Consider the following 18,998-nt stretch of genomic DNA (forward strand, 5'->3'; position numbering starts at 1 on the left):
TACACATGATATTTATTGTACACATAATCATTAAACATAATTTGATTCAAGGCAATGACAACATTTATGCCGGTATGAACTTAGGTAGTAACAACTTTTTTCTTCATGGCCATATTTACGCATGGTGCATTCAAAGGTAATTCTTAATATATTCTTATAACTCAATGTCAATTGTATTGTTTTTTATTGTGTGACACATTTGTTTGTAACACAAGATGAATTTTCAATTCAATAGCATTGCTGTTTGCAATGTGCATTTTCCATATCTTATGCCATTCATATGTATATGTCTTTGTCAATGATATTAATATATATTGTAAGTTAATCAATCTATTTTGTATTTACAGCGTTTTCAATAGTTTATGTTATTCAGTTATGTTTATGACTTATGTCTTGTGCAGCCTTCCATATTCTATGTTATTCATATGCATATTTGTGTAAAGAATGGTCGAAAAATAAAATAAAAAGTTATTATTAAGTTAACTGTATGTAGTTGGCTTGTTTTTACTTCAGCTTAACCATTTCCATAAATCTTATTTCGGTTGACGACGGGAGCTTACTCTTATTGGCTAAATAAAGGAAATTCTTTGGTCAATAAACTTATTATTTCTGATTTTTTTTTGTAATTTTTGGCTGCAATGCGTATAATAAATATACAAATAGGATTATTAAAAAAATATTTACATTAGAAGGCGTCTTTCGGTAATTTTCTTGCATATTTACTCCAGTTTAACCATACTGGTATCCATATTTACTCCAGTTTAACCATACTGGTATCCATAAATTGACTTGTATTTCGGTTGATAACGGCTAAAAAAGGAAATTCTTTTGTTAATAAACTCAATATTTCTAAATATTTTTTTTATCATTTTTGGCTACAATGCGTATAATCATTATATATACAGTATATATATAGGATTATTAAAAATTAAATACATTAGAAGGCGGCTTTCGGTAACTTTCTTGCGCATTTCGGTTATGTTTATCCGCCGTTCGGTAATAAAACGTATTTCGGTAAGTCCAGTAAATCTCCTGTATCATCCTGTACCCGAACGGGACCGGAAGTAGCTTTAGCTTGTATCAAAACAAGATATGAGCATTCACGAAATGAAGGCGATTTTGCTAACATGTGGGAGTTTCGCACTCTCAGCTGCCGTTGTTGGCAATGCATTTTATCAGAAGAAGCAGTTTTACCCGTCTGTTGTTTATATCACCAAGTCAAATCCCAGCATGGCTGTAAGTTTGTTATTTATTTATATTTTTGACAACGACTTCCGGTTGTCAGATTGCTAGAACCCTTCTATATACGGGCTATATTATTAACTCATATCCATTTTCAGTGTATTAGCTATTGTCAGCTTATGAGGAAATATACATGTAGGGGTTCGTAGAATAACCACTATGATATTTAGACATGCATTGCATTTATATTGGGTGGGGGTCAAAAATGAAGGAGGGGGTAGATATTCATGAGTAGAGTCTCAGCTTGACTCCTACATCCAATGACAGGTTACCCAGAATTCTAAAGGTGCCGTAACAATCCAAGCATTTAGCAAGAAGGATCACCATAATTTTCCCGGCCAACTTTTGAAAAGCCAGACCATGGGCGAAGTTTGTCTAAAATAATAGACATGTTATACGGGATTCTTCCAATCCCTAACATCTAAACCGGTTTGTGCAAAAACTGGGTGGGTTTGAAAAATATTGAAATTGTATTTTGTGAAGTATTATATGTTTGAAATAGATAGTAAAGGTTTATGTTCATATTTTACCATGTAAGTACATAGCTATTTTGCACAAAACAAGCATAAAATGCAGTAAAACACATGATCTACCTTTCCATTAAAACAAAACTTGACTGACACAGACAACAATTATGCCAGGCGGAACAACTCGACCCAATTGTAATTACTCTGCCACCTCCAACAAGCTGCGTGATAGACCTCGTAAATACAATCGGAACAACTCGGCCATGACCAATGTGCTCCGATTGTTGTAAAATTGTGAACTGCAGCCTTGCGTTATGTTTTGACAGAATGAAATGAAGAAAACCCCATCAAACTCATAATTATTCGTTGGATATTTATTTAATGTGTACGGAACTAATACAAAATAACATTTTCTGGTAATATTTCTTGTTTTTACAATATTTTATTGATGCAATATGCTTTAACCCGGAATCCCGATCAGAATAACTACCCACTTTTGGAACGTAACAATTTGTATGTGAAGGATTTGCCATATCAAAAATCGAAAAAAAAAAATCATCAACGTACAATTATTCGGACTGGGGGAAGTGTGTCGGAATAGACAGGTGCTAGGGCCAGCGTTTCCGTTGCTCTAGCATCTAGCTTCTCCAGCCTCTCAAGGCAGTGTCAGTGAACAACTGAAAAACAAATGCAAAGACAGGATCTCCACCCTGCGCTGCCTTCAAATCATCTGTTTAAAAGCTGCTTGTTACTCTTGAAGTTGAGGTGGTACTACTTGTCTGTTGGCCTTGACAATCGACAATACTCATAGTCATGAAGTCACAACATACAACATCTGCCTTAAATTATTACTTATTGAAAATGGGCACTCACCACTGGTGACATTTTGATATGCACAGTTCTACTTTTGTTCAACCAGATCCTGCGTACCTGTTAGGCAGACCATTTCTTGTCTAAATATGCAAGATGGTTTAAGAAAGTTGTTGTACATTGCAGCTTCAGAACAAAGTTATCATTTTATAAATCTAGTAGCAGGGTAAACAGAAACATTCATGAGACCTTAACCAACCAGTTATTTCTTTATTTGTAAATATAGACAAATATACTCACCAAATTAAAGAATAATGATTTAACTTGTTTTTACTAAATATAAACACCATTTGTCAGCTTGGTTCCTGCATGTCTTCATGATGAAACAACATTCAAAGCAATACAACCTAGAATATTGATACTACATGTACTGATTATAGCAGTATGTTAGACATCTTCTGAGACTTGCTCCAGGACTAACAAATATGGTTTAGCACATTTATTTTCTGATGTACACCCACACATTTTTGAAGCAACATGGTTTTGACCTCATCTAGAAACATTACAAATATAGTGGTATAGCATTCATATTGCTTGTGTTTGTTCCTTCTACAGATCCTGTATCTTCAAGCTTTTGTGTTTATTGTTCTGATGGGCAAGCTGTTCAGGAAGATCTTTTTTGGTCAGCTAAGGGCTGCTGAAATGGAGGTGAGTTTCAAAACCCAGGAAGTGGTTCGTAGTTAACTTGTGACAAATAAGTGATGATACAATTAAATCATTGTTATTTCTTAATTTATTTGTGAGGATTTAGTGAAAAGCAATTTTTGTAAATATATATATATCTAAATGCATTCCCGGTAACACGCTTGCCCTAGGTTTACAACAACTAAAACTACTTTATTTATAAATTGTAAATAAATGGTTAGGGTTTTAGCCTAGGGTGCTGCACCCTCTCCTTTTTTGTAGCACCCTTTTGCCTTATGGAGGAGACCAGCACCCCTCCTGCCTTAATAGAATGAAATGCTTAAGACTGTAAAATATTTTACTTGTTTTCATTAAAATTCAAAATGTGATTATTTATACACAAAAACGTTACATATTTGGCATTTGAAGTCTAATAACACGTCTCCTTTTTTTAAATTCAACATAATCACCAACATTTTTGTCAAATTCAATATATTTCAGCTCTACACAATCTTTTAAAAGCCTGGCTAAAATCCTATACTGTTTGTATGCAATTTGTTCAAAGTTTACATATCAGCTATGAATAACATGTAATAAATTTTGTTGCACTTGAAGAACGAATACAATTTGAATAATCATTTTGAACAGCATCTGATAGAACGGTCCTGGTACGCTGTGACAGAGACGTGCCTGGCGTTCACGGTGTTCCGGGATGATTTCAGCCCAAAGTTTGTGGCGGCTTTCACTCTGCTGCTCTTTCTGAAGTGCTTTCACTGGCTGGCGGAGGACAGGGTCGACTATGTATGTACTCACATGAAATCTCACTTAAGCGTATGCTTGATGGAGTACTGGTAAACAAAATTGATTGTAGGAGATTGCTTTGACATCTGCTTGCTTTGATGCTTTTCATATGTAAAAACTAAACACTACAACATGGCCATGGGTACATTACATACTTGTGTTGATCATATAGCCTTTAAGGTTAATTGCATGTTTGTATAATAACTAGGGATGCAAACGAATGGCAAAACTGATACTCGAATATTCAGTAATTCTTTCGATCGATTAATCGAATATTACATATTTTAGAAGTTATAGTAAACTATTATTATCATTTGCTAAAGTAATAACGAGAGCATTTAACCATACTTCGTCGTCGCTATTACGCACTGCGGCGGACCCTGATTTTCCAGTAATGACCTTCTTAAAATCCCAAATTTTTAAAAGAAAAAAGCAAAATATTATGAACAAACAAAACAAAAGGAATTATTTTAATTTCACTGCCTTCATATTTGTTAACAATGTGAAAATAGATGGATTGCTGGTCAAATGGCGTTCTGCGCATATGGGAAGGTCTTTCCGTAGGACGAGCAGCCTTGTTCTGGGATTGACCTCTACTAATGAGCTGTGGGCAAAATTATTAATTTTCTATTTATTCACCAAAAAAAATCAAATATTCGAATACCGATTTTGACATTTCCAACACCAAATGTTTGATCAAATATTTCGAATATTCGTTTGCTAATAATAACTGTATGTCCTGAGGGTGCAACCAACATTGTTTTATGTTTCATTTTAGATGGAGAGAAGTCCTGTCATATCCTACCTCTTCCATATCAGAGTTGTCAGTAAGTTGGTTGTAAATCCTTTTTTAAGGCAACAACATGTATATATTTTCATTCAGTAAATTACTGTAAGCCAATGACTATAACAAAACTAAATGTATTTCAATGTGCAAACAATGAAGAGATCCATGTGTGTGTGCTTGTGGATGGAAAATCGAATATTTAATGACCTTTATGAAAATGGTTTGCTTGCTACCTCTATTTAGTTGGATTATGTTCTGGGATTTTATTTTTTTACATTTTGCGCACATAAAATGTATTTGTCCTCTTATTTTAATCCCTATTTTACAAATATGTGACCTAAGATCATAAGCCTTATGGTTTTCCTTCAGGTTTGCTGACATTCCTGTCCGTGGTTGACGCCTACTCCATAAACTATGCCTATTACAGTACCCTCTCGAAAGGAGCCTCTGTACAGCTGGTTTTTGGCTTTGAGGTATGGTCATTCTTTAAGATTTAATAAATCTGATTCAAGTTTAAAACTATGTTTGTGCACACCTGAAATTAATAATAGTAAGAAAATCAATCAAGTTTATATGGTCTGAACTATCTCACATTGCATGTCATGAATATGCACATTTTGGGGTAGTATGAGTATGTATTAGAAGAAATAATGTTATACAAGGAGTGAAATACAATACAGATTATGGGAATTTTATTTTAACTTCAAAACTACATACATCAATGTCATTATGATATATACTGTACATTGCTTTGTATTTTGCAAGCATTTGATTTTTGCAAATTATTCAGGTCATGAGTTTAAATAGGTTGTGAAATATTATTTTAACCTTTGAGAGTTGATGTTAGATATTGGCAATGCAAATTTGATTTGACCTGACAAACTTGGCCTTTACCAAAATAAATGAAATGTGGACCTTGCCAAATTAAACCAGTTCGCAGTTATTTCCTGCTTTCATTTTGAAAATGTGTTGTTCCAGTATGCAATATTGTTAACGATCGTGATGATGGCAGTAATGAAGTACTTCCTTCATTCCGTCGACCTTCAGAGCGAGAACCCCTGGGAAAATAAGGCTGTCTATCTACTGTACTCGGAACTCATTCTAGGTATACAACTATACACATACTGCAGTAATCTGACATATGGGTTTAAGATTGTTTATAGTAAACTTATGAAAAGTTAAAAAAATGTTTGTTCTATTAGTATTGTGGTCAGCACTTCAATATTTCATACTATGGTGTTGCTAGTTCCTGACCTGTGTGTGTTAAACATTTTGAATGAATGCGATCATCAGACAGTACAAGTTATATATATATATATATGAAAGGGAATAAATTAGATTTACCATTTCTCATGTGATGTAAGCTACACATTAAGCAAAATATGTTCCAATAAGGTTCTGGTGTTTGTTTGCAGGTTTTGTGAAGGTGATCCTGTACATGATGTTTATGGTGATCATGATCAAGATCCACACATTTCCACTGTTTGCCATTAGACCCATGTACCTCTCTGTCAGGTATGTACACCAACCAGGTCACATGTCACATTAGCCAGTATATCAACTAGGGCACATATCATATATTAGCCGGTATATCAACCAGGGCACTTGTCACATTAGCCAGTACACCAACCAAGTCACATGTCACATTTGCCAGTATATCAACCAGGGCACATATCATATTAGCCAGTATATCAACCAGGGCTCTTGTCAAATTAGCCAGTACACCAACCAAGGCATTTGTCACATAAGCCATACACTAACCAAGGCATTTGTCACATTAGCCAGTACACCAAGCAAGGCATTTGTCACATTAGCCCGTAGACCAACCAGGGCACATGTCACATTAGCCCTTATACCAACCAAGGCACATATCAGTTCACATTAGCCAGTACACCAACCAGGTCACATTAGCCCATATACCAACCAGGGCACATGTCACATTAGCCAGTACACCAACCAGGGCACACGTCATATTAGCCTGTATACCAACCAAGGCACATATCACATAATCCAGTACACCAACCAGGGGAACATGTCACATTAGCCTTTATACCAACCAGGGCACAAGTCACATTAGCCAGTACACCAACCAGGGGCACTAGTAACATTAGCCAGTACACCAACCAGGGGACATGTCACATTAGCCAGTACACCAACCAGGGCATGTGTCACGTTAGCCAGTACACCAACCAGGGGCACTAGTAACATTAGCTAGTACACCAACCAGGGGACATTTGACATGAGCCAGTTGAGTACACAAACCAGGGCACATCTCACATTACCCAGTACACCAACCAGGGCACATCTCACATTACCCAGTACACCAACCAGGGCACATGTCACAATACTCAGTACACCAACCAGGGCACATGTCACAATACTCAGTACTACAACCAGGGCACTTGTCACAATACTCACGCAGTACTACAACCAGGGCACTTGTCACATTAGGCAGTTCTCCAACCAAGGCATTTGTTACATTAGCCAGTACACCAACCAGGGTACTTGTCACATAAGCCAGTACACCTACCAAGGCATTGTCACATTAGCCAGTACACAAACCAAGGCATTGTCACATTAGTCAGTACCCCAACCAAGGCATTGTCACATTAGCCAGTACACCAACCAAGGCATTGTCACATTAGCCAGTTCACCAAGCAATGCAGTTGTCACATTAGCCAGTACACCAACCAAGGCATTTGTCACATTAGCACGTACACCAACCAAGGCATTGTCACATTAGCCAGTGCACCAACCAAGGCATTTGTCACATTAACCAGTTCACCAAGCAAGGCAGTTGTCACATTAGCCAGTTCACCAAGCAAGGCAGTTGTCACATTAGCTTGTGCACCAACCAAGGCATTGTCACATTAGCCAGTGCACCAACCAAGGCATTTGTCACATTAGCCAGTTCACCAAGCTAGGCAGTTGTCACATTAGCCAGTACACCAACCAGGACACATGTCATATTAGACAGTACACCAACCAGGGCATTTGACACATTAGCCAGTGCACCAACCAGAGCATTTGACACATTAGCCAGTACACCAAGCAAGGCATTTGTCACATTAGCCAGTACATCAAGCAAGGCATTTGCCACATTATCCAGTACACCAAACAAGGCATTTGTCACATTAGCCAGTATACCAAACAAGGCATTTGTTACATTAACCAGTACATGAACAAGTACAGCATAACAATTCAACAAGTAATTAAAAATTTCAAAGCAGCGTAAGCGGTTAAATATATAGAATCTATGTTAGTGATTTGTCAAAATTAGCAAATGTATATAAGTGGGGTAGTTATACATATTGCATAGAAGTTTATGTAATTTCAATTATTGGAAAGAATATATATAATCTGTAATAGGATATATATGGGTTTCAAATTAATACAATTTTGGTAAAGTTTATCTTATATGCCTTTGTAAGCTTTATTGTGTCATTGTAGGAACTTCAAGAAATCCTTACATGATGTGATAATGTCCAGGCGTGCCATCAGTCAGATGAACACACTGTAAGTGAAACTGGAAAGTAGTAAATTTGAAAGAAAATCTTATGTATGTCCCCTGAAAAAGAGTTGTAAGAAAGAGAGAGAGTGTAAAAAGGCTTGAAGTTTGTTCTTTGCAAAAAATGTTGCATTGTTAGAAATTTACCATAGTCTAGAAGATCATCTTTATTTTTACAACTTTTACATTGATATTCGTGTTGTTGGTTTATTTGTGCTTTGTGCTTTAAGGTTAAGTGGCTAATGGTGATATATCTTATTTTATAACTACTGCAGCTCTTTGAGGGAAATAGCATAAACTCAAAACCAAACCTGAGGCTGACATTCCTTTTAGATGGTTGCGATTTTACGTTATCACCCGAGATTCAGATGCAGTTTTAATTTCATTGAACCTAAAGTATGAAGAATATTCATCTTGTCAAATATCAAGAAAGCAAAAATTCATTCTTAATAATTAACTAAATAATGTACATTCCCAGGAATCTGTTTGTAGACGGCACAAACATTAAGATCGTATCATTCAATAAGGTCATGCGTCTTTTAGATTTTAATTGGAAAATTAGAATTTTGTTTTTTGAAAATGTCTTAATATTTTGATGATTGTGTAATTTAACAAAATCAAAGTCACATGTGGTATAATAATATCTTATATCGCAGAATAACTACCTTGTTTGTTTTTCTAATTAAAGCCTTGAGAACACTGTGTTTCTGTCTTCTCTACAAGTATAACCTTTAGTCTCTTATTTCCTTGTGCAGGTACCCAAATGTTACAGAGGAGGAGCTAGCCCAGGGAGACAACGTGTGCATCATATGTCGAGAGGACATGGTCACCACCTGCAAGAAGCTGCCATGTGGCCACATCTTCCACACATCATGTCTGCGCTCCTGGTTCCAGCGCCAGCAGACCTGTCCCACGTGTCGAATGGAGGTGCTCCGGATGGCCCAGCCCCGCCCCCAGGCCCCACCTCCCCCACAACAACCGCAGCCACAAAACCCCTTCCAAAATAGTGAGTATAGTGCTGTAAAAACAATACAAACCACCATATTTTTAGAAATAATGGGTCATATTATCAATAAAATGTATCACACGATCGATTTTTAGAATTCATATTTCCGAGTACTTACATGTATGCTCTCTTTTTGGAAACTAATATCTTTATGAGTAAGGCAAAGATTTCTTTTTTTGCAAGTGATCTTAGGATATTTGTTGTATGCTTGTTGATAAGATGAACCCATAGGTGAAGGCTCAATAGGATTCATCCTTTTGTCATGAAATGATTTAGATAATTTAGAACTAGTGTTATTTCTGTAATGCTGTGAACTGGTAACAAATAAAAAAACTGATGCCATTGTGATCTTTGAGATGAAATGCCAATTTACCTTCCTCTATGTTACCAGTGTTTGGAGCGGGTATGCCCCCTGCAGGTGGGGGAGGATTCCCGGGAATGCCCCCAATGTGGCCTCCCCAGCAGGCCCCTCCCATGCAGGCCCCACCCACCCAGGCCACACCCACAACAACGCAGGCATCCCAGCCTGCACCAGGTAGTAACGCTTTCTTCAGATTCTTTTGCACATTTTATTTCCTTGACTTATTCGTGTATTTTGTTATGATAGAAGCAGTTTGACCTTTTTTGTCAGCTTTAATTCAATGACAAATAAATAAATTGGAAAATGTGGAAATGTTTAAGAAGTAAAGATTTAGAAACTAACACAATTAATTTTTGTTGTAGAGAAATGTAGATGTTGTACTAATGATTATACATCTACATTACAGGCATGTATCCCAGCCAACCGTCAACCCCTATGATGCCGCCAGGCACCACCGCCCCACCCCCAACACCATTACCAGGGCAAACTTCACCCACTATGCCTCCCTTTATGCCTGGCATGTTTCCACCTATGTTTATGCCTTACAGTAAGTATCAGAACTTTGCTCTATAGTCAGATAAGATAAAATTTGATAGTTTCAACCTTTGCCTCAATGGGTTTATTTCAGACATAGTTACAACAAATATTGTTTCATCAGACAAAATGAAAGGTAACACATCTATTATTTTGTAGTTTGTTTGTTTTAAGTATAATGGCCTTTGTGTCGCCACTGTCAGTATGCAAAAACTGTAACCATGAACATAGCTGAAAAATCTTTTCAAATGAACCTAAGTTTTTATGTTAGCAAAGACAAAAGGTGTGTGTAGCAAGCAATTATTTATAGAGCAATGCCCCTTTTCTATTGAAAAACAGCAACAGAGTGTGTGGTGCTCATGTTGAACATGATATATTGAGTAAACCAATACACATATGGCACGAAATACAGACAGAATTTAAATACTGTAACTATAGATGTGTAACCAAGTTTTGATATAATCAAAATGAATTGATATGAAGAACAACAGGAGTGGACAACACATGAGATGTCAATGTTCTGTTCTAGAGTGACCGATGTCCTTCTCCTTTAGGTTTTCCTCGTCCCCCTACGAGTATGTCTGGCCTGACTGCGGAGGAGTTGCTGGTTATGGAGGGGACAGAGAGAGAGAATGTGGAGGCACGTGTCCAGTGGTTACGAGATATACAGGCCCTCCTCGATGGGGCGATGGTCCTTATGCAGCAGTATAACACTGTTGCTGCAAGTTCAAGGTATGTTACCAATAAAATAATAAAGATTTCATTGACTTACTAAAAAACAAATTATTGTTAAATATATTTAATGTATGAAAACTTTTTCTTATTTTTGTTTAGCCTTTTATCAGTTCCAGTGTTATTTTGTGTTTGAAAATATTAGTATGTATTGTATGTTCAAGATTTTTTATATTGTACTATTTACTTTTCAACAGCATCCCTGGTATAAATGTGACAGCACGGCCAGAGCCAACAACACTGGGCCCAGATGTGAGAAGCCGTGGGACTGCCCCGAGCCCAAGCACTTACAGTCCAATCCCGACACCAACAGCAGAAACAGGCGCACGGCCGAAATATAGCAGTCCCACTAAAAACACTTTAAATAGCCCACCTAGTAGCAGTAATTTAACACAAAATACAGGTAAGTCAGTGGAATTCTTTTAGTTTTTATTTGAGAATTTCAAACTTTTTCTGTAAATTGGCGAAAGAGCATTGAATGTAATTTTAAATGTGTTACTATTATAAATAGTTTTGATATATGTGGCAGTTTAACTTGAAAAATTATTTTGAAAAGACACTTGGAAGGCACACATCTGCCAAAGTTTTTGAACTCTATATGTCTACAACGAATTTTGATAATAAAGTTACCAAGATATGATTTCTCCTTCACTAAGGCATATTTGTAATACAAATAAGTAGTAGTCTTATTTTGTGTAAGTGTCTTTATAGGTACATCTTATGAATTTTGGAAGTATTAGGCTTGAAATTGCACTATGTTTTTTATCATAATTGGCCCAAGCTCTCCTGTGTGACATGAACAAAACCACTTGATCAAATTGAAGAACACAAAATAAACAACAACCACTGATAGACATATGAATTGCTTGATATGATTGATAATTGATATGAAATGTAAAATGTTTACATTTGATTACACATAACATCAATGTCCACTTGAATAAACATCAATGTAAAATGTTTATATTTGATTACACATAACATCAATGTCCACTTGATTAAACATCAATGTAAAATGTTTATATTTGATTACACATAACATCAATGTCCACTTGATTAAACATCAATGTAAAATGTTTACATTTGATTACACATAACATCAATGTCCACTTGAATAAACATCAATGTAAAATGTTTACATTTGATTACACATAACATCCATGTCCATCTGAGTTGAATATTGATGTAAAAACAATGATACATATTAACTAAACCTTAGACCTAAAATTAACTGAAAACAACGCACAACATACACATTTAGTCTAGCAGCAGTTATAAAGGCTGTAGCAACTAAATGCAAGCTTAATAGATTATGCATAAAACAAAAATACTGTTGGGAAGGTAGTGTTTTGTTAATCAACAGACTGCTGTCAGGCACAGCAAACAAAGATCAAACAAAAGTAAGCGCAGAATTTTTTTCTATAATTGTGTCCCCAGATAACTCGACCAATCAGAAATAAGAATATATTAATTTCAACCAGAAGTTATAAAGTGTTAACTTGTAAATGTCAACGGTGAATAATTAGGTATTTTATTATTAAAATATAACAATCATTGGATTCGATGAAGTACTTGTTAAAAATGTTTACAATAAAAACGGAATAAAAGGCTGGATTTCCGGAAATTTCTTTTATTTCAAGGCAAATGCAGGTCTTTGCCCATTAATTTTCTTTTATTAGTTGACATTTTCATTTCCATGGGTTGAAAACAGTCTTCCACTCACTCAATCTGACTGATACTGCCACCAATATTTTTTTTGTTTAATTTCAGCTATATGTGATTCCTAAGTTAAAGTCTTGGTGTAGACATTAGATTGTAATAAAAATATATAAGTTACTATTGAATACGGAATACATAATTTTATATTGGATACTTAATACAAAAATGGGCACATTCTAAATAAGCTAACTTATTGTTCTGGTACAGGAAATCCACCATCAGAAGGGGCGTCGGGTTTTACACCAACAACGGATGAGTATATTCCAGAGTGGGAGGATCCTCGAACAGAGGAACACGTTGATGGCATGGACGAGGTACGGAGACGCCGGCTGGAGAAATTCCTTAGTGACTCGTCCTCAAAAGACAAGTGTTCACAAGACAATCAGTCCGACACAGGCAGCTAATCATGGTGCTACCCTTGTTGTGAACTCTCAGAAACTCATAGATCTAGGATTTGTGTGATATGTTGCCTTATTGACAACTTACAAGTCACTGTTTCATAGCAGAGCATGCATACCGTGTGTGTAATCCATTCATCTTACCGTGATCAATGTTTTTAAATGTTCAGGATTTTGGTGAAACTACATGTGTGTATGTGATTGATGCATAATGTTGAAACCTTTTGAAACAGTTCTGATTTTGTATGATATTGCTGTTTAGAGGTTTTATTAAAGGAACAAAAACAAAACAATGGTACTGGGTATGTTTTGTTATAAATTTAAGGTATCAGGCATCACATTCTGTTTTTTTTTATGTTTTTAATTAGATCTTTCATTCATTTTCCAACAAAAATGTATCTAAAACATTTATTGATAGTATTGTGTTTCAGCAAAACTTATAAAAATTATTTATATTTGTATTTTTAAGTTCTTTTAAAAAAATAAAGATACTGTAATGATAAAAAGCCCAAGCAATAATATCAATTGTGGCTGGATTGCCATAAACAATTTAATCGAATCTTTTGTTTTGTTATTATTTTGTTATATATAATTTTATCTGAAATTAAATACTGAAAAAAGATACAAATTTTTAGTTTTATTATTGCCATATATCAATCTGGAAGACTATGAAGCATTCTTGCATGCAGGTGTACACTTCTGTTCTGGTCGTAAGTCCTGCATGTAATGGATATATCCCTTCATAAAGGAAATTATAACACAAAGTAGAACGGTGTTGGCCAGGGCACATTATGCATGTAACAGGCACTGCTAATGGATTAATGTCGGTTAATAATGGACAGTGGATGTGATCCTGCCCTTGAACACAAGTCAGTATATGAAAAACATACCTGTGCATATATGCAAGATTGGGGTTTCATCTTTAAGGTAAGCCATCCATCATTATTATACAAAGATGTGTTAGTGCATTTTAGATATAATTGTCGAGACATTCAAACTTAATATTTTGCAACTTTAAAAATTAAAATTTATGATCATTTTGAGTATTAATCATGGTCAGATTTCTTAATTACGTACATTTGAGATGGAGACTTTGCTGTTACACAAGACACAAAGCTCATAGTGCGCTTATCATAGCAGTAATCATTTAACAGTCGGAGCCAATTGTATTGACTAAGCAATCAGCACAAATTCTATAGAAGTAATTTAAGTATCCCCGTCAGTCAGAGGGGAGACTGGGGTTTCATTGGTGTACCATAAGGAATATAATGATATCATAAAAATAACTTTTGAGCCACATTGAGCGTTTGGTTCCTTTGGGCAATAAGTTACTTTTATTGTTTTATTGAGTGCTTCAACTTAATGACATTTAATGACATATATCTCCAAAATTGTGCAAGTCAAACAATGCATTTTGCTTACTAAATTTGACGTCACATATATGAGGTCATAACGAAAGCTCATTTTTAAAAGGCACGCATCGTTTAAGAAAATTGGCACTAAACATTTTATGCCAAGGAATTTAGATAAAGATGACTTAATAATTTATCACAGATCATATTATGATTTCCATATCCATGTCTAATCATTTTATAGACATTGAAGTTCCATTTCGATTGTCTTATCACAAGTAATTAAGTCATACAACTATGTGCAATGTATATATGTACATATTTGATCTCACTTATAATTATGTTGACGTATATGTCTGTAATGTCATGTTCTTACTCTTCTTCAAAGGAGGAAATAAATAATTATCCATCTAACAAAAAATAAGAAATAATTTTGTACTGTCCTCAGTAAGATAAATAATACCATCATAAAATCATAATGGTTAAATATAACGTTATCAGGCCAAAAAAGATGTTGACATGAGCTCCTTTAAAAAACGAATGAGCGTTGTCAACTGCAAGTAAAGTTCTTGTGTGTTTTTGTGAATCATTCGTTCGGTTTACATTAGTATTTATATAGAACGGTCAGTTTAATTGTTTCACAACGAAACTTAATTTGCAATTTAAAAGACCGTACTGTATACTCTTAGCAGAAGTGCAATTTTAGCACTGTTATAAAAGTGACGCCTACACCACAACATGTTCGGGCTGTGTTGTTTCACTTTTCTTCTTTAGGTCGGGTACGAAATTACTATCTAAAGGTTACGAAATGACCAAAAAAAGGAGGGTGTCAAAATAACTAGGGTTCGAAATGATTAGTTCCTGTTAAACATGAACGAGTTCCTGAAATTATTTTCCAGGTCGATTTATGTTATATATCTTCGTTATTTTTACTGTCGATTTATGGTAGAGTTACTCTTAATTTCAATCATCGACATAATAGTTGTTCTAATCGCCTGTGCATTTTTGAATCGACGCGATCACGAGTACACACTAAAAACGTTAAAAGTACAGATTGCGTGTACAACCTATTTTGCTTGACTGGTTCATTAATATTGATTTTTTGGTAAATCTTGTTCAACCCAGTCATTTCGTGCTTGCAGACGACGGGAAGTTGTCAAAGATCAGCTGTTTCAGATGTTAGCTGGACTTAGACAGAACACTTCTTCACTTCCAAGTTTTGCTGAAGCATTTGGTAGGCATATCGGTTCAATGTCAACCGCATTTGATGAGAATGACTATTCTTTGTGTAAAAATGCAAACTTTAAGCCAATTCTTAAACGACATCCGAAGAAAAACGCACTAAAGAGACACTTGGAACAAGAAAAGGTGGTAGTTAAGCCGACACAACCAAACACGAAAAAACTGAAAAGTGACTGGGATCTTCTTTTCTACAATCATGAGAGCCAGACATATGAAAGTAGAAACAATGCTACTGGGCAGAGTTCTTCAAATGGAAGCATTGACCCGTTGTTTGCTGCTAATTCCATCAAGAGCAAAAAGAGACAGAGTTTTTTAGTGAAAGGAAAAGAAATGAAAAGCTTTTTTCACTTGCTTGGTAATTATTATTTTTATGTACAGTATCGTAATCTCACCTATAGAAATTCTTTATTGTTAGTTTGTTTTTGTTTTTGTCTACTTGAGTTGAGATGCCTTCTGTCGAGCCTCTCAGTTTCAAGAAATAGCCTTTGTTTATTCAATGATAATGCTCTTTTTAACCATTAATTCATAGGTATTTAAACATTTCTTTTGCCTTTCTTTTTGCATTGACTGTACATGTATTCATCTACTATTCATTGCATCGGATTCAATTCCATTCCGTTTTCATTCAAGATGATGATATCATCCAAGACTTCATGCACAGAGACAAATGCATGAGGATAACAGATAAGGTACTGTCTCCATCAGTATTGATTTATTATAATATCTATCAGAAAACTCAAAAGCCTGTGGCATTTCATTGAGTCACAGTAACTTGACATGGGTTTTAGACTTTAGTGCCACAGATCGAAATTGGGTACTTTTTGACATGACATGTGAAGAGGATTAACGTGCTGGGGTTACAAAATTGGACATATGGTGTTTTGGGGTTTAAATAGTGCGACTTATTTAAATATCTCTACCAGGTACCATATTTTACCTACTAGTCTACAAATAGACAAAACGTCCTCAGCATATATTGAGTTTTATTTAATTACCAGCAACTTTACACTAGCAATAAATTTGTGAAATGCAACAATGTTTATTTATCCAAATATATATGGGTTTATCAGTTACTGTTTTGAAACAAGCAAATTAAATAATAAAAAAATATACCAATTTTGACAGGCACTTATTTATCAGTTACAGTTTGGGGCCTCTCAAAATATATTTTGGGTTTGATTGCCAAGTTATTGCCTGTGAACAGAATTGTTAACAAAACAATATCAATCTTGTCGCGCCTATATACTATCAACGCTTTCATTTTATTCCTAGTATAGATATAATTTATGAAAAAACACACTAAAGAAATGTAACTTTTTTTGTAAATTTTGTCAATTTCCTGTGCCAAATGTTTTCATTCATATTTATTGAGCCTTTTCATGACATTTTCTTGCAATTGCATTGGAACAATGTTATGCCTTTTTGTATTGATTAAAATTGTTTGAAATGTAATTGGAAATTGCTTGTATGTTATAATTGACATTGGTTTTGTAATTTTAGTATCTCATTGCCATGGTGTTTGCCTACTTCAAAAGAGCAGGATACAAAATAAGAGAATACACACGAATGAACTTCTTTGTAGCATTGTAAGTGTTACTGTCCATAAGTTAATTGTTAATAATGATGCTTAATAAATGCTAAGAGACGTAAAAAAAAGTTTGGTAAGGCTTAATATTATCTGTCTAAATTAACAAGCACAAATAATAGAATAAAAGTAGGAACTTGTTAGACACATATATGTTAAATTTCATATTTTGTAAATATAGTTAACATACTACTATTCTTTATATAATGCTACAGGTACCTTGCCAACGACATGGAGGAGGATGAGGAAGAGTTAAAGTATGAGATTTTCCCGTGGGCACTTGGTGACCGCTGGCGGGACAAGTTCTCCAGGTTCCTTCTCAAAAGAGACAATCTCTGGGCAAGGATTGACCACAGGGCAGTTGTCAGCCGGTGCTGCTGTGACCAGGTACTGATTTTATAAATCACCAAAGTAGCAAGTGCTATAGTAAAATGATTGTGTTATATATGACCTACATGTCTTATACACTGATATAAGGGGTCAATGGTATGCGTATTGTTTCTCTCATAATTTTTTTGTTCAAGATAATGGCTATAGAGCCGGAGCATCCTGTATGGACCAGGCTGCGACCAGACCACCATGCTGGGGCCCAGCGAGGATACCTGAAGGGTGACGACGATGATGGTTATCCCCGGGGCCCAGGAGCATCCCCAAGGGCGTGCCAAGACTGTGACACGGACAGTGTGTATGACTCAGCCAGTCCTCTTAGTGTATCCTGGTACATCTCTTCTGGCCAGACAAGTCCAAACAATGAAGACTTGGAATTCTTTGAAAAGCTACCCAGCTCAACATTTGATATGATAGGTCACTAGTACTCCTATTTTATAACGATTTATATGAATAAAAAACATATAAATGATAATATTTCAATAAAAAAAGATCATTCGGCAGCATGTTTTGGGCTATCAACAAAATATTTTCATACATTTTTGTGAAACGTTTGTGCGAATGAATAATCATACGCTTAAATTTATTGGAGGCTCTGTGAACCTGGTTTTGTATCTGGATGAATATATTTACTTGCAGGTTTGAAGAAGACCCTGACAGATAATGAATGGCCGGCACCTGAGGAGTAAGTGTTACCGGCTAGCAGACTGAAGGGCATATGGACAAGTATACAATGGCTGACATGTCATAGTGTAACATCCTATTTAGTATTGGGTACTTGTATTTAGATTATATTTCCAATCTGAGTATATGTGTAGATGAATGTAAATATAAACTTATTGTATTATTTCAAATGTGTAGAGACAATAAAGTATTTGCATTTGAACATAAATATTTTTTTATTTAAATACATTTACTTTATACTAGTAGATAAAATGAAAGATGAAAGAAAGAAAACTTTGAGAAATTGAGAATGGTGAGATTTTTTAAAACCAGAAATTTATATGTAATGAAGTTGATTGTTGGCATTGTTGATTATTTATTAATTGTTTGTTAAATTGATGCAATAAACATCTATCTGTAATCAGAGATGTTGACTCCGCAAGCCTCTCTGTGATATAGTTATATTTTGTCAATGCTAATAGTTCTAGTTTTGAAATCGTATGCTGTTGTACACATAATTTATTGAATAATGTTGACTATGATTGTTTTTTTTTAAATAAAAGGAAATGCAACTATATTTAATGATTTTTAAATCACTATTATCGGTACAAATAATTTTTACCATCACGTCTGTGTTCCATTCACGAGAACTTGTATTTAGGGCCTGTAGCAAATAAAGGTTATTTTAGTGAAGCCAAAATTGAATAGATTATGAAAGAA

The 18,998-nt window shown here is 35.1% G+C and overlaps 2 protein-coding genes across 2 annotated transcripts; both read left to right on the plus strand.

Moving 5' to 3' along the window:
* Positions 1–1,056: 1,056 nt before the first annotated feature.
* On the plus strand, positions 1,057–13,676 carry LOC128209719 (E3 ubiquitin-protein ligase synoviolin A-like). Its single transcript, XM_052913887.1, has 14 exons — positions 1,057–1,236; positions 3,135–3,227; positions 3,852–4,004; positions 4,783–4,831; positions 5,161–5,264; positions 5,770–5,896; positions 6,207–6,306; positions 8,242–8,307; positions 9,055–9,305; positions 9,697–9,840; positions 10,073–10,213; positions 10,755–10,932; positions 11,130–11,335; positions 12,859–13,676. Exons 1-14 carry the CDS (start codon positions 1,093–1,095, stop codon positions 13,053–13,055), a joined length of 1,953 nt encoding a protein of 650 aa, XP_052769847.1. The 5' UTR covers positions 1,057–1,092; the 3' UTR covers positions 13,056–13,676.
* Positions 13,677–15,652: 1,976 nt separating this feature from the next.
* Positions 15,653–18,377, plus strand: LOC128207172 (speedy protein 1-B-like). The gene is made up of 6 exons (XM_052909954.1): positions 15,653–15,998; positions 16,274–16,332; positions 17,144–17,229; positions 17,444–17,615; positions 17,753–18,032; positions 18,255–18,377. The coding sequence occupies exons 1-6, from the start codon at positions 15,653–15,655 to the stop codon at positions 18,302–18,304; spliced, it is 993 nt and encodes a 330-aa protein (XP_052765914.1). The 3' UTR covers positions 18,305–18,377.
* The last annotated feature ends 621 nt before the right edge of the window (positions 18,378–18,998 follow it).

The sequence above is a fragment of the Mya arenaria genome, chromosome 11 (assembly GCF_026914265.1).
Source record: "Mya arenaria isolate MELC-2E11 chromosome 11, ASM2691426v1".
Lineage (NCBI taxonomy): Eukaryota > Metazoa > Mollusca > Bivalvia > Myida > Myidae > Mya > Mya arenaria.